This window comes from Microcaecilia unicolor, chromosome 1 (assembly GCF_901765095.1).
Source record: "Microcaecilia unicolor chromosome 1, aMicUni1.1, whole genome shotgun sequence".
NCBI lineage: Eukaryota > Metazoa > Chordata > Amphibia > Gymnophiona > Siphonopidae > Microcaecilia > Microcaecilia unicolor.
This window is the reverse complement of record NC_044031.1, coordinates 193,238,409-193,254,398: the sequence shown is the minus strand read 5'-3', so window position 1 is coordinate 193,254,398 and position 15,990 is coordinate 193,238,409. Positions and strand designations below refer to the sequence as shown.

At 44.1% G+C, this 15,990-nt stretch overlaps 2 protein-coding genes across 5 annotated transcripts in view; both read left to right on the top strand.

Annotated features, from left to right (window-relative positions):
• Nucleotides 1-13,925, top strand: part of CLASP2 (cytoplasmic linker associated protein 2) — a 977,269-nt gene extending 963,344 nt beyond the window's left edge. The window contains 1 exon segment of the mRNA XM_030203481.1: nt 13,821-13,925. Within this exon segment, the coding sequence (XP_030059341.1) occupies nt 13,821-13,907 (87 nt within the window). The 3' untranslated portion in view covers nt 13,908-13,925.
• Nucleotides 13,926-14,793: 868 nt separating this feature from the next.
• The window catches only part of UBP1 (upstream binding protein 1), a 330,162-nt gene continuing 328,965 nt past the window's right edge, over nt 14,794-15,990 (top strand). For all 4 annotated transcript variants that reach the window (XR_003942186.1, XR_003942191.1, XM_030203410.1 and 1 more), the window contains exon 1: nt 14,794-14,891. Coding sequence is in view for 2 of the 4 variants with exons in the window: in XM_030203410.1 (XP_030059270.1) it covers nt 14,812-14,891 (80 nt within the window). In the remaining 2 variants the exon portion in view is untranslated. The remainder of the gene's footprint in view (nt 14,892-15,990) is intronic.

Genomic DNA, 15,990 nt, shown 5'->3' with positions numbered 1-15,990 from the left:
CGGCGCTCCCGACGTCTCTACTAGTCTTCCCTTAGCTCAATGTCCCGCCTTCTTCTGACGTCATTTCCTTGACGTCAGAAGAAGGCGGAACACTGAGCGAAGGGAAGACTAGTAGAGACATCGGGAGTGCCTTCTCCTTCACTGACGCTGCGGCGCACCTTCACTTGCCGGACGGAGGTAAATTTCAAAGGAATCTTGGGGGGGGAGAAGAGGGCGAGGCAGTTGGGACGCGGGAGGGCGAGGTAAGCATGGCGCAGCGGGGCGCCCCCCAGAGGACGGCACCCTCCTGCCGTGCTTACCTCGCTTACCGTGTTGCACGGCCCTGGTTGTTAGGTTGCCCGGCAATGCATTCCATAGCTGTGTGCTCAAGTAGGTAAAGTTTGACTCGTGCATTAGTTTTGTATTTTAGACCCTTGCAGTTAGGGTAGTGCAGATTGAGGAATGTGCGGGATGATTCTTTTGACATTCCTGGGTGGTAAGTCTATCAGGTCTGACATGTAGGCTGGTGCATCTCCGTGAATGATTTTGTGGACTAAGGAGCATATTTTGAACGTGATTCGTGCTTTAATTGGGAGCCAGTGTAGTTTTCTCATAAGGGTTTAGCACTTTCATATTTTGTTTTACCGAATATGAGTCTCGCTGCAGTGTTCTTGGCTGTTTGAAGTTTCTTAATTATTTGTTCTTTGCAGCTGGCGTAGAGTGCGTTACAGTAATCTAGGTGACTGACCACCATTGATACTGGCAACCTTGGTTCATTTTTCAACCACAACGGCAGTCTATTCCACTCCACAGGGCCTATAACTGACGGAAAAACTACATCTTGTTAGCTGCAGTCTGTAATTCTGTAGGGTGGGGACCACCAGATCACAGCCCATCGATGATCTGTAAAACAACCCCCACATAAAGCCACAAGCAAAGAGCTGCTGCAACAAGGTATCCTGATCCAGCATATGAAATGCTGCTGAAATATCCAAAAAAAAACAGAAAATTTTGTTTGCTTGTCCAAACCCAGTCTCACTTCATCTGCAATGGCAGCTAGCAGCACCTCTGTGCTGTGGGCCGTAGGAAGACCTTATTGGATTGGATCCAACAGGGAATAAGCATGTGAAGAAACTCATTCAATTGATTATACCCACTTGTTCCAGTGCCTTAGCTAACACAGACAAGTGGAAATTGGTCAGTAATTAGCCAAACATCATTTCCCACTTTTGCAACCTTCAGCATGCGGACAAATAGTAGCAATCTTCAGTTCATTTGGACAAAATCCATTCACAAGAGACGTATTAAACAAATTTCACCACCTTAGGAGCATCAAATTCTTCACTACTCTTTAATATGCCTACAGGACAGACATCCCTAACAGGACCCTGTAGCCCTACACCTATTCAAATACTTAGATACTTCAGTCCTGGTTTTATTTATTTATTTAGATTTTGCTCACACCTTTTCAGTAGTAGCTCAAGGTGAGTTACATTCAGGTACACTGGATATTTCTATGTCCCAGGAGGGCTCACATCTAGTTTGTACCTAAGGTTAAGTCCCGACTTGCCCAGATCACAAGGCGCAGCAGCGGGATTTGAACCAGCCATTACCGCTGGATTGCAAGACCGGTGCTGTAACCACTAGGCCACTCCTCCACTTCTGAGAACTTATCTCACACCATATCCAAGTCCTCTTTATACCCTGTGATGGTACTTCTACAGGAAAGCTTGATACAATAATAGCAATGTTTTGCTCAACCAGATATACACATTGCTGTGGAGTGAAATAGTTAGGACATCCTTGAAAACCTATGTTTATACACTTGATTTTGTTCCTCAGATCACTTAAAGGCCAGGGATGATACTGCCACATGAAGATAGATTTTAGGAATGTATTTATTTGCCTGCTATAATTTTGAGATGTATGTCTGTTTGATCTGTATGTTTATGCTGTGTTAAGTATATCAAAGAAGCTGTTTGTTGTATCAGTATGTATGTTTTAGACTTCTATCTATTTTAAAAATGGAGTTCTTTTCTTTTAACTTTGTATTCTGTAAACTGCTCTGTCATATTTATTAGAACAGTATATCAAACTGGAATAAACCATAAGTGGAGTGTTTTGTTCTGACCAGTGATTGAGAAAAGGCTCTTAACCATGTTTTTTGCTTGAGTCTTGTTTCTCCACTTTTTTTTTTTTGTACTTATATTTCTCCGAGGACAAGCAGGTTGCTTGTTCTCACTAATGGGTGACGTCCACGGCAGCCCCAGGAACAGAAATCTTCCTAGCAACAAAAAGTTTGCTAGAGCCTTCGAGCACACCGGCGCGTACACCGCTCATGTGCGCCATCTTCCCGCCCGTTGCGCGAGAGTCCCGCTTCAGTTCTTTTTCTCCGCGGTTAGAGAGTGACTGCTTGTGGTCTCTCTCCGTTCGCCCTGAAAGAACCTTTATTTTCTTAGTTTTGGTCTTTTTAAGTTTCTTTCGCTTCTGTCGTGGCCCTCTTAAGCCGTGCATATGCATTTTTCTCATTTTTGTGCCTTTATTTTGGCACATCGAGAATTTGATTTCGCCGCCGCTATTTTTCTGTCCTGTCATCAAGGTCGCCCAGCGGCTTCAAGAAGTGTACTCGGTGCAACCGGGCGATCTCGAGTACTGACCCTCACGCATGTTGTCTTCAGCGCCTTGGGCTTGACCATCGCCCAGACGCATGTAAGTTGTGTCTTAGCTTGAAAAAGCGGACACAGGCGTCGAGACAAGCTCTTCGGGATCATCTTTTCGGAGCTTCGCCTGGTTCTTCGACGTCTACATCAGTACCGCGGTCGACGGCGTCGATATTGGCACTGGAGATGGCATCAACCTCAGGAGCGCAGGTAATGGCTGTCTGGAGACCACATGCTGGGAGCAGTGAGCCATCGAGTGGGTCTCCACCTGCCTCGAAGACTCCTGCTACGCAGGCCCCACTGGTTGGTCCCGACCCCGAGGAGGTGTGTGGATTCCACGTCCTCCTCGTCGGTACCGAGGAGTATCAATGACGTGCATCGAGCGAAGGCGAAGAAGCATCGTCATCGGTCTCCTAAGCACGGTACTGGGAGCTCCGGGGTGTCGAAGGATTCTGCACCCATGAAGCGCCAATGCTGGGAGGAGCACTCACCCTCCATTCAGGAGGTGTCGCTCTTCGGACAGCCCGGTACTGCCTCCTCGACCTCAACAGATTCTGGACCCGATTCCTGCACTGACCCAGCAGCCTTGCTCGACAGCGACTCTGGACGAGTGCATCCGAGCCAGTTCTTCCAGGTTTGGTGGAAGGGTTGCTGCATCAGCCGGTGCCGGGGGGTGCTTGCGCCTTTGGCATCGTTGATGGAAGCAGCAGCTGGCTCTGGGCCCTGTGGTAGGTCCCATGACACCAGTACTGCCTGCGGCATCGGCGTCGGCTGCCACCCAGGTTGACTCTCCATCGACATCGATGGAGGGAGCTTCATCGCCACCGACCTGGGAGTCGATTCTCGGCACCGCCATTGGGTACATGGTTCCTCAGCGTCAAGACGGTCCCGGTTTTGGACTGCAGTTCAGAACTCTTGTCCATTACCGAGGAGGGGATGCCTCGTGGGATGAGGGAGAAGATACCAGATACTTCTCTTCCGAGGAGTCTTGTGGTCTTCCCTCTGATCCTACTCCTTCGCCAGAAAGAAAGCTTTCTCCGGAGAGTCTTTCTTTCTCTTCATTTGTCCGGAAATGTCTGAGGATGAGCCTAGGACTGAGATGCTCGAGGTCCTTGACTGTCCTTCGCCACCTACAGAATCATCCACGGTTCCTCTGCATAATGTCCTTAAAGAGACATTGCTGAGGAACTGGAAGAAACCACCAAATAATCCCACCATCCCCAAAAAAGCTGAGTCCCAATATCGGATTCATGGAGAACCTGAGTTGATGAAGTCACAGTTACCTCACGACTCCATGGTTGTGGATTCCGCTCTCAAGAGGGCCAGGAATACTAGAGATTCGCCTCGGCGCCCCCGGGTGAGAATCTAGGACTCTTGACTTATTTGGGAGAAAGGCCTGTCAGTCCTCTATGCTCATGTCCATGAGCATCCACATGCGGAACAATGTAAAGCAACTGGTGGACTTGGTGGACAAGCTCCCTCCAGAGCACGTCAGGCCTTTTCAGGAGGTGGTCAGGCAGCTGAAGGCGTGTCGTAAATTCCTGTCCAGGGGTGCTTACAACTCTTTTGATGTTGCATCCAGAGCCGCTGCTCAGGGTATAGTGATGTGCAGACTCTCATGGCTGTGTGCCTCTGACCTGGACAATCGAGTCCAGCAGTGGATTGTGGATGTCCCTTGCCGGGGGGGGGGGATAATATTTTTGGCGAGAAAGTCGAGCAGGTGGTCGAACAGCTCCACCAGCGGGAAACTGTTATGGACAATTTCTCCCGCCAGGCAACTTCAGCTTCTACCTCATCAGGTAGACGTTTTTTCCGTGGAAGAAGGAATGCCCCCATGCCTACATTAGGCGTAGGTACAATCCTCCTTCCCGACAGCCTTCTCAGGCTCAGCCCCAGCGCTCGTTCTGGTCAACAGCGTGCACCCAGACAGCTCCCCAGCAAAAGCAAGAGATGGCCTTTTGACTGGCTCCAGCTGAGCATAGCCGCTATCAAAGTGTCCGTGCTGGACGATCTACCAGTTGGAGGGAGGTTAAATTTTTTCACCAAAGGTGGCCTCTTGTAACCTCAGATAGGTTGGGTTCTTCAAATAGTCCGGTTAGGATACTCCCTCAATTTGATCTCCAAACCTCCAAATTGCCCACCGGGAGCTCAATCCTTCAGCTTCCAGCACAGGCAGGTACTTGCAAAGGAACTCCTCCGCCCTTCTCAGCACCAGTGCGGTCGAGCCCGTTCCACCAGGGCAAGAAGGGCTCGGATTCTATTCCAGGTACTTCCTTGTGCAAAAGAAAACAGGGGGGATGCGTCCCATCCTAGACCTAAGGGCCCTGAACTAATACCTGGTCCGAGAAAAGTTCAGGATGGTTTCCCTGGGCACCCTTCTCCCCATGATTCATGGAAACGATTGGCTATGCTCTCTGGACTTAAAGAATGCTTCTACTCACGTCCCAATACTTCCAGCTCACCGGAGGTATCTTTGATTCCGTCTGGGAGCGCAGCACTTCCAGTATTGTGTGCTGCCCTTTGGTCTCACGTCTGTGCCCAGGGTGTTTACAAAAATGCCTGGCAGTAGTTGCAGTGTCACTACACAGACTGGGAGTGCATGTGTTCCCTTATCTCGACGATTGGCTGGTGAAGAACATCTCGGAGGCAGGAGCTTACAGTCCATGAAGATGACTATTCATCTTCTGGAGCTACTCGGGTTTGTTATAAATTACCCCAAGTCCCATCTCTCCCTGTTCAAAGACTGGAATTTATTGGAGCTCAGCTGGATTCACAGATGGCTTGCGCCTATCTCCCGAGACGAGAGCAGACAATCTTCTGTCTCTAGTTTCCATGGCCAGAGCGTCTCAGCAGATCACAGCTCGGCAGATGTTGAGACTTTTAGGCCATATGGCCTCCACAGTTCATGTGACGCCCATGGCCCGTCTTCATATGAGATCTGCGCAATGGACCCTAGCTTCCCAGTGGTATCAGGCTGCCAGGAATCCAGAGGATGTAATCCAGCTGTCCACCGATTTTCACAATTCCCTTCAGTGGTGGACAATTCGATCCAATTTGATCTTGGGACGTCCTTTTCAAAATCCTCAGCCACAAAAAGGGCTGACCACGGGTGCATCTCTCCTGGGGTAGGGGAGCTCATGTCAATGGGCTTCACACTCAAGGAGTTTGGTCCCTCCAGGAAAAAGGTCTTCAGATCAATCTCCTAGAGTTGCGAGCGGTCTGGAACGCTCTAAAGGCTTTCAGAGATCGGCTGTCCTATCAATTATCCAAATTCAGACAGACAATCAGGTTGCGATGTACTACATCACAAGCAGGGGGGGCACTGGATCTCACCCCCTGTGTTGGGAAGCCGTCAGCATGTGGCTGTGGGCTCGCCGTTACGGCATGTTTCTCCAGGCCACATACCTGGCAGGTGTAAACAACAGTCTGGCCGACAGGTTGAGCAGGATAATGCAACCTCACGAGTGGTTTGCTCAATTCGGGCATTCTGCGCCAGATCTTCCGAGCGTGAGGCACCCCCTCGGTGGATCTTTTGGCCACTCAGGTCAATCACAAACTCCCTCAGTTCTGTTCCAGACTTCAGGTCCACGACAGACTAGTGTCGGATGCTTTCCTCCTTCATTGGGGGAAGGGCCTTCCGTACACATATCCTCCCGTACCTCTGGTGGGGAAGACTTTGTTGAATCTCAACCAAGACTGCGGAACCATGATTCTGATTGCTCCTTTTTGGCCGCGTCACATTTGTTCCCTCTTCTTCTGGAGTTGTCCTCCGAAGAACCATGGAGATTGGACTGCTTTCCAGCCCTCATTGCTCAGAACGAGGGAGCGCTTCTACATCTCAACCTCCAGTCTCTGGCTCTCACGGCCTGGATGTTGAGAGCGTAGACTTCGCCTCCTTGGGTCTTTCTGAGGGTGTCTTCCGAGTCTTGCTTGCTTCCAGGAAAGATTCCACGAAGAGGTGTTACTCTTTTAAATGGAGGAGGTTTGCCGTCTGGTGTGACAGCAAGGCCCTAGATCCTCGCTCTTGTCCTACACAGACCCTGCTTGAATACCTTCTACACTTATCAGAGTCTGGTCTCAAGACCAACTCCGTAAGGGTTCATCTTAGCGCAATTAGTGCTTATCATTGTCGTGTAGAGGGTAAGCCTATCTCTGGACAGCCTTTAGTTGTTCGTTTCATGAGAGGTTTGCTTTTGTCAAAGCCCCCAGTCAAACCTCCTCCAGTGTCATGGGATCTCAACGTCGTTCTCACCCAGCTGATGAAGCCTCCTTTTGAGCTACTGAATTCCTGCCATCTGAAGTACTTGACCTGTAAGGTCGTTTTCTTGGTGTCAGTTACTTCAGCTCATAGGGTCAGTGAGCTTCAAGGCTTGGTAGTGCATGCACCTTATCTCAAATTTCATCACAACAGAGTAGTCCTCCGCACGCACCCTAAGTTCTTGCCGAAGGTGGTGTCTGAGTTCCATCTGAACCAGTCAATTGTCTTGCCAACATTTTTTCCCCATCCTCATACCCGCCCTACTGAAAGTCAGTTGCACACCTTGGACTGCAAGAGAGCATTGGCCTTTTACATGGAGCGGACAAGCTCCTTCAGACAGTCTGCCCAAATGTTTGTTTCTTTTGATCCCAACAGAAGGGGAGTCACTGTCAGGAAACGCACCATTTCCAATTGGCTAGCAGATTGCATTTCCTTTGCTTATGCCCAAGCTGGGCTGACTCTTGAGAGTCATGTCATGGCTCATGGTGTTAGAGCCATGGCAGCGTCGGTGGCCCACTTGAAGTCAACCACTATAGAAGAGATTTGCAAGGCTGCGACGTGGTCATCAATCCACACATTCACATCTCACTACTGCCTTCAGCAGGATACCCGACGCGACAGTCGGTTTGGGCAGTCGGTGCTGCAGAATCTGTTCGGGGTTTAGAATCCAACTCCACTCCCCTAGGCCCATTTTTATTCTGTTCCAGGCTGCACTCTCAGTTAGTTGTTCTAGTTCATAGGTCAATCTATGTTATGTCCTCGTCGTTGCGAGGCCCAATTGACCTTCCTTGTTGTTTTGAGTGAGCCTGGGTGCTAGGGATACCCCATCAGTGAGAACAAGCAGCCTGCTTGTCCTTGGAGAAAGCGAATATACATACCTGTAGCAAGTATTCTCAGAGGACAGCAGGCTGATTGTTCTCACAAACCCGCCCACCTCCCCTTTGGAGTTGCTCATCTTTCATTCTTGTTTTGTATATAACTGAGCGGGGTCTCTCGCTTGACGGGCAGGAAGACGGCTGCGCATGTGCAGTGCGTGTGCACCAGAAGGTTCTGTCAAAGTTTTATGATTTTTGCTTTGAGAAATTCCGTTGGTGGGGGGCCGCCGTGGACGTCGACCCATCAGTGAGAACAATCAGCCTGCTGTCCTCGGAGAATACCTGCTACAGGTATGTATATTTGCTTTATCTTCCAACATAGTTTTAGAGTTGAATGTTTTTTTTTGTGTTAGTGCATGACAACTTTTGTTTTTTTGTCTTACACAATTGTGGATTAGGAATTGGTTGATGGATAGAAAACAGAGGGTAGGATTTTATGGCCATTTTTCACAGTGGAGGAGAGTGAATAGTGAAGTACCACAGGGATCTTTACTTAGACCGGTGCTATTTAACATATTTGTTAATGATCTGGAAATACGGACGACGAGTAAGGTGATTAAATTTGCAGATTGAACAGTTTTGTGTCATCTGCAAAGTTGTTAAAATACATGCGGATTGTGAAAGATTGCAGGAATACCTTAGGAAGTTGGAAGACTGGGCATCCAGATGGCAGATGAGATTTTATGTGGACAAGTTCAAAGTGATGCACATTGGGAAGAATAATCCAAATCATAGTTACCTTAGGAGTCAGCACCCAAGAAAAAGATCTAGGTGTCTTCGTGGACAGTGTGTGGCGGCAACCGAAAGAGCAAACAGACTGCTAGGAATTATTACGAAAGTGATAGAAAATAAAACAATATTATAACGCCTCTGTATAACTCCATGTTGGGACCACATCTTGAGTATTGTGTGCAATTCTGGTTGTTGTATCTTAAGGATATAAGAGAATTAAAAAAGGTTCAAAAAAGGGCAACCAAAATGATTAAAGGGATGGAACTCCTCACATATTAGGAAAGGCTTAAGAGGTTAGAGCTCTTCAGCTTGGAAAAAGACGGCTGAGGAGAAATATGATAGAGGTCTACAAAATGAGTGGTGTAGAACGGGTAAGCGTAAATCAATTTTTTACACTCAAAGAAGTTACATGGTACTATTTTTAAAACTAATAGTTAAACTCTGGAACTTATTGCCAGAGGATATGGTATCAGAGGTTAGTGTATCTGGGTTTAAAAAAGGTTTGGACCAGTTCCTGAAGGAAAAGTTCATAGTCTGCTGTTGAGATGGACATGGAAAAAGCTACTGCTTGTCCTGGGACCAGTAGCATGAATCTTGTTACTGTTTGGGATTATGTCAGGTGTTTTGTATGTGGTTTTACGTTTTGGAGGAGGCAACATTTCACTTTCGTTTTCTGAGCATTGAGCTTCATAATATAAGGTTTCTATCTAATAGCACATTGACACACAAGTTCTTTCCACAGACAATTCCTAGATTATAAAGATTCCTGAGGCAGGCTGATTGGCCGAAACACAGCTATGTCGAGTCTTTTTGAGTTACACAATTGATCTGGACTTTGTGTCTTTTGAGCTACACAATAAATTTGGACTTTTTTAAACATCGTCTAAAGACTATATCCTTGTGTCATCGTCGCTGTGTTCTTTGCTATTCAAAAATACCATCCTGGAAGCCCAGACCAGATATATTCATGTATTTAAAAAGGAGGAAGGGAAGCCAAATGACAGCTGGCAGGGTTAAAAAGCGAAGTGAAGGAAACTATTAGAGCTAAAAGAAACTGGAAGAAGGATCCGACTGAAGATAGGAAACAGCATAAGGAATGGCCAGTGAAATACAAACACTGATTAGGGAGGGAAGGGAAATGGGGACTTGATATACCACCTTCTGAGATTTTTGCAACTACATTCAAAGCAGTTTACATATATTCAGGTACTTATTTTGTACCAGGGGCAATGGAGGGTTAAGTGACTTGCCCAGAGTCACAAGGAGCTGCAGTGGGAATCGAACTCAGTTCCCCGGGATCAAAGTCCACTGCACTAACCACTAGGCTACTCCTCCACAGGCAAAGACAGATTTTGAAACGAAGATTGCGTTGGAGGCAAAAACACATATTAAAAATTTTTTTAGGTATATTTGAAGCAAGAAGCTGGTAAAAGAATCAGTTGGCCCACTAGATAACCGATGAGTTAACAGGGATACTCTGGGAAGACAAAGCCATAGCAGAGAGATAAATGAATTCTTTACTTTGGTTTTCACCGAGGAAGATGTGGGAGAGATACCATGATATTCAACGTTGATGAGTCGGAGAAACTGAAACAGGTCTCTGTAAACCTAGAAGATGTAATGGAGCAATTTGACAAATTGAAGAGTAGCAGATCACCTGGATGGGATAGTATACATCAGTGTTTCCCAAGTCCGGTCCTGGATTACTCCTTGCCAGTCAAGTTTTCAGGATATCCACAATGAATATGCATGAAAGAGATTCGCATATAATGGAGGCATGGTATGCTAATAAAGTTTATGCATATTCATTGTGGATACCTGAAAATCTGACTGGCAAAGGTACTCCAGGACTGGACTTGGGAAACACTGGTATACATCCCAGAGTACTGATAGAATTGAAAATGAACTTGCAGAACTATTGTTAGTAATATGTAATTATCGTTAAAATCGAGCATGATGTCCAGTGTACGCCAATTTTAAAAAGAGTTCCTGAGATGATCTGGGAAATATAGACCAGTGAGCCCCATGGATTAATGAGACAAAGCCAACATGGATTTAGTCAAAAGGAATCTTGCCTCACCAGTCTACTACATTTCTTTGAAGGGGTGAATAAGCATGTGGGTAAAGGCGAGTCAGTAGATACTATGAAAGACTCCTGAAAAAATTAAAAAGTCATGGGATAGGAGTTAATGTCATATTGTGGATTAAAAACTGGTTAAAATATAGAAAACAGAGAATAGGATTAAATAGTCAATATTCTCAATGGAGAAAAGTAGATAGTGGGGTTCCCCAGGGGTCTGTGCTGGAACCACTGCTTTTTAACATATTTATAAATGATCTAGAGATGGGAGTAACTAGTGAGGTAATTAATTTTGCTGATGAGACAGTTATTCAAAGTTGTTAAATCGCAAGAGAATTGTGAAAAATTACAAGGGGACCTTACAAGATTTGGAGACTGAGATCCAAATGGCAGATGACGTTTTATGTGAGCAAGTGCAAAGTGATGCATGTGAAAATGAGGAGCCCAAACTATAGGTGCGTAATGCAAGGTTCCACATTAGGAGTCACCATCCAGGAAAAGGATCTAGGTGTCGTTGTTGATGATAAGTTGCAACCCTCTGTTCAGTGTGCGGCGGCGGATAAGAAGGCAAATAGAATGTTAGGAATTATTAGTAAAGGAATGGAAAACAAAAATGAGAATGTTATAATGCCTTTGTATCAATCCATGGTGTGACCACACCTCGAGTACTATGTGCAATTCTGGCTACCACATCTCAAAAAAACATATAGCGGAGTTAGAAAAGGTGTAGAGAAGGGCGACAGACATGATAAAGGGGAAGGGACAACTTCCCTTTGAGGAAAGGCTAAAGCAGCTCTAGGGCTTTTTAGCTTGGAGAAGAGATGGCCGAGGAAGAGATATGATAGCAGTCTATAAAGTACTGAGTGGAGTGGAATGAGTAGAAGTGAATCACTTGTTTACTGTTTCCAAAAATACTAGGACTAGGGAGCACACAATGAAGCTACTAAGTAGTAATTTAAAACGAATCAAAGAAATATTTCTTCAATCAACGTATGAGAATGTGGTTAAAAGCAGTTTGCATAGCAAGGTTCAAAAAAGGTTTGGATAATTTCCTAAAGAAAAGTCCTTAAGTCATTATTAAAATGGGAAAATCCACTGCTTGTTTCTAAGATAAGCAGCATAGTCTGTTTTTACTTTCTGGGATCTTGTGGATTGGCCACTGTTGGAAACAGGATACTGGGTTTGATGGACCTTCGGTCTGTCCTAGTATGACAGCGCTATTGTTCTTATGTTGTGACCTGAATTGGCCACTGTTGGATGCTAGATGGACCATTGGTCTGACCCAGTATAGCTATTCTTATGTTCTTATGATTTCAGTTGCCCCAATATTGACTGAATAATTGTCACATCTGGAAATGTTGGATAAAGCTCCTACATGAAATAAATGACTGCTTAATTGAGCAGCTGGTTCAGGAATCAGCAAAAGGAGAGCTATTTTAAATCTATTACATAAGTACATAAGTAATGCCACACTGGGAAAAGACCAAAGGTCCATCGAGCCCAGCATCCTGTCCATGACAGCTGCCAATCCAGGCCAAGGGCACCTGGCGAGCTTCCCAAACATACAAACATTCTATACATGTTATTCCTGGAATTGTGGATTTTTCCCAAGTCCATTTAGTAGTGGTTTATGGACTTGTCCTTTAGGAAACCGTCTAGCCCCTTTTAAAACTTTGCTAAGCTAACCGCCTTCACCACGTTCTCTAGCAACGAATTCCAGAGTTGAATTACGCGTTGGGTGAAGAAAAATTTCCTATGATTTGTTTTAAATTTACTACACTGTAGTTTCGCATGCCCCCTAGTCCTAGTATTTTTGGAAAGCATGAACAGACGCTTCACATCCACCTGTTCCGCTCCACTCATTATTTTATATACCTCTATCATGTCTCCCCTCAGCCGTCTCTTCTCCAAGCTGAGAAGCCCTAGCCTCCTTAGTCTTTCTTCATAGGGAAGTCGTCCCATCCCCGCTATCATTTTAGTCGCCCTTCGCTGCACCTTTTCCAATTCTACTATATCTTTCTTGAGATGTGGCGACCAGAATTGAACACAGTACTCAAGGTGCAGTCGCACCATGGAACAATACAACGACATTGTAACATCCTCACACCTGTTTTTCATACCTTTCCTAATGATACCCAACATTCTATCTAGCCGCAGCAGCACACTGAGCAGAAGGTTTCAGTGTATTATCGACGACGACACCCAAATCCCTTTCTTGGTCCGTAACTCCTAACGTGGAACCTTGCATGACTTAGCTATAATTCGGGTTCTTTTTTCCCACATGCATCACCTTGCACTTGCTCACATTAAATGTCATCTGCCATTTAGCCGCCCAGTCTTGTAAGGTCGTTCTGTAATTTTCACGTCATCTGCCATTTAGCCGCCCAGTCTCGTAAGGTCCTTCTGTAATTTTTCACAATCCTGTCGCGAGTTAACGACTTTGAATAACTTTGTGTCATCAGCAAATTTAATTACCTCGCTAGTTACTCCCATCTCTAAATCATTTATAAATATGTTAAAAAGCAGCGGTCCTAGCACAGACCCCTGAGGAACCCCACTTAACTACCCTTCTCCATTGTGAATACTGCCCATTTAACCCCACTCTCTGTTTCCTATCCTTCCTATCCTTTAGTAACATATAGGACTTGATATGAGAAGTAACAGTGTTGGGTCCAAATGGCAATAAGATCATTGCGTACATAGTCTGTGGGTACCAGGAAAGATGGGAGCAGCTTTCCACATTGACTTAGCAAGAGTGCCATGATACTAACTCACAACCCATATGAAATTAGTACATTGGGCATATTTAAGTATCTGTGAAAGCAAAATATTATTTATGTGGGGTATAAACTTATTAGGTATTTGTATTAGGTGCATATAGATGATTCCTTAATAAACTGGTCTTTTCCATTTGTGACTTCTAGAAGCTTCCTCCCTCCCTCCCTCCCTCCCTCCCTCCCTCCCTCCTTAGCAGTAATAAATAAGATTTTTTGTGACTACTATGAATTCTCCCCTGCTCCCAAACTTCTTGCAAATCCACATTTTTCATCAATAGCTACATTACTGGCCTCATATCTTACAGTATGGGTAAGAGGCCATGTTATGTTCTGTAAGCAAAGCAGCCATAGATCACTTTCTCTTGATACTTCTATACATGTTTGTAACTTGTAATCATACACAAGTAAGTATTTCATTTTCTGCATGAATTAAGCTGTCCCTCCCTCTTGTATCCACAGATGAAGCTATTGAACCTGTACATCAAGCGTGCACAAACGGGCTCTGGAGCAGTTGACCAAACAGCAGATGTTTCTGGACACAGCTAATGACATTGAATGCAATTAACCAGGTCTCCCAGAGAAAAGACAGATCCTTCCACAATGAAAAGAACACTTTTAAAACATCTTTTGTTGGAACTTTTCCTTTTTATTTTATTTTTTTTGAAGCTTTTTTTTTTTTTGTTTGTATTTTTTCTGTAAATTTAACAGATGGCTGCCATCAGCCTGCATGACTGTTGCAGTAGAGTTACTCCATATCTGAAGTGAACAGTATTAATATCAGTTGATCAAAATGAAATAAAATGAAAAAAGAACAAAATCTAATTCATCACATTTCCTGTCAGTTCTGTGTTTCTTCCCATTACTGTATGCCAGTGTTACGTCTGAAAAAAAAGGGACTAAGTATAAAAGAATGCTTTAATAAGTGAAAACATTTTTTGCTTTTTGTTTTTACTTACTTGCAGGCTTTCTTTTATTTTTGAGGTTTTATTTTTTTTAGCACCTGTGATAGGAGCAGAATTTTGTGTTTATTTTTATTTTTTTAATTAATGGTGGTACAAAAGAAAAATGGAGAAGGACCTGATAAGTATCATTTCCTTACGTATGGATGAGAAGCGATTTGAAACAAGGCAGGACTAGTCTGAGCTGCTGTCAGACCTGTCACTGTGTTGCAGGTACATTATCTTATTTACACATTTGTTTGGGATACTCTAGTCTGAGAGTTAATGCCCGTAGAGAGCTGGATTGGTCCAGTTCTGAGAAACTGCATTGCTCACCAATTAAATCTGTGTGCTCCCCTTATAAGTATTTTGTTTCGCTCTGCATGAGCAGGAACTTCTATAGCTAACACCACTTGCAAGTAGAAGATTGCCTTTTGGGACATATTATACTGGGTTTCTGTTGCTTATGTAGCAAGCTACATTTCTAAAACGAGCATTAACGGAGTTCCTTCATGGACATGAATCCTGCTTGTCATCTTCCCTTCTTCAAGCAGGATACTTCAGAGTGGAGTTCTCTGCACAAGCCTGTTCAGTATGTATTCTTTATCATTTAGTACAAAAAGAAAATTACAGCTTTCCTAAGTGTAATTTCTGTGTTCCTGTATGAGAATTCATATGGGGGTTGTATAACTTTGAAGATAATCTCTTTTGTGAATGTACAAGGGGGGAGAAAGATGGAATTATTAATGCTTTCAATTTACTACTTTGCTATAATTATTTTTTTTTTTTAATGAGTGAAAAGCTGCACAAAATCAGTTGTGTGCTTTGCTGATGATCACCCAGATCATATGGATCTAAGGTGTGGCCATGTTTTTTCAGGTTGTTTTGCATAAATATATTTATATATATATATATATATATATATATACACACACAAATATATATATATTTTTAATTTTAGTTACTTGTGAATAATACAGTTTTTGTATTTATGAATGGACGAGGGAGTTAAACAAAAAAAAAGTTCAAGTTGAATGTGTGTCCCGCAACACCTTGGCTTCCTCAGCCAACTATATCAGCCAAGTTTCAGAGCAGAACATCAACCTTCCCTTTTCTCTGTACAATATATTTGTAACTGTAATAATACATGAGGGAATCCAGGAATGTTATCCTAGGCTGAAATTCTCTCTACCTCTTCAGGTAATCGTATGTAATTGGGCTGCTGCCAGTGGTGTACCTTGGAGAAATGTTAATCAGAAGCTTTTATTTGTTTTTTTCCTGGATCTTACCCCTTGTTTATGTGCTTTCTGTTTTTAACATGGTACAGCTAAATTTTGTTGAAATAAACAAGCTGCTAACACATGTTTGCTAGTTTTGTTGAAAAATGCATATAGTTAAAATTGGTACTGGATACTAACAGTTGCACAGTGGGTCATTATCACATTTTCATCTCAAGTGAATCTTGGTAGGTAAGTGAAGTGCTGTATGGAATGCATTTTGCCATTGTTGCAGAGGGTTTTTTCTCTTAAAGAGGTGTTTGTAGAAATGTATGTGAACAAAATGTCATTTGTCACTGGCTTTTTTTTTTTGTTGTTGTTTCAACATCTGCATCAGGAAAATAGTATTCTTCTGTATTCCTACCATCAGTGTAACAATTTAAATATTTTCCATTGTTTAACTATGTTGTATTT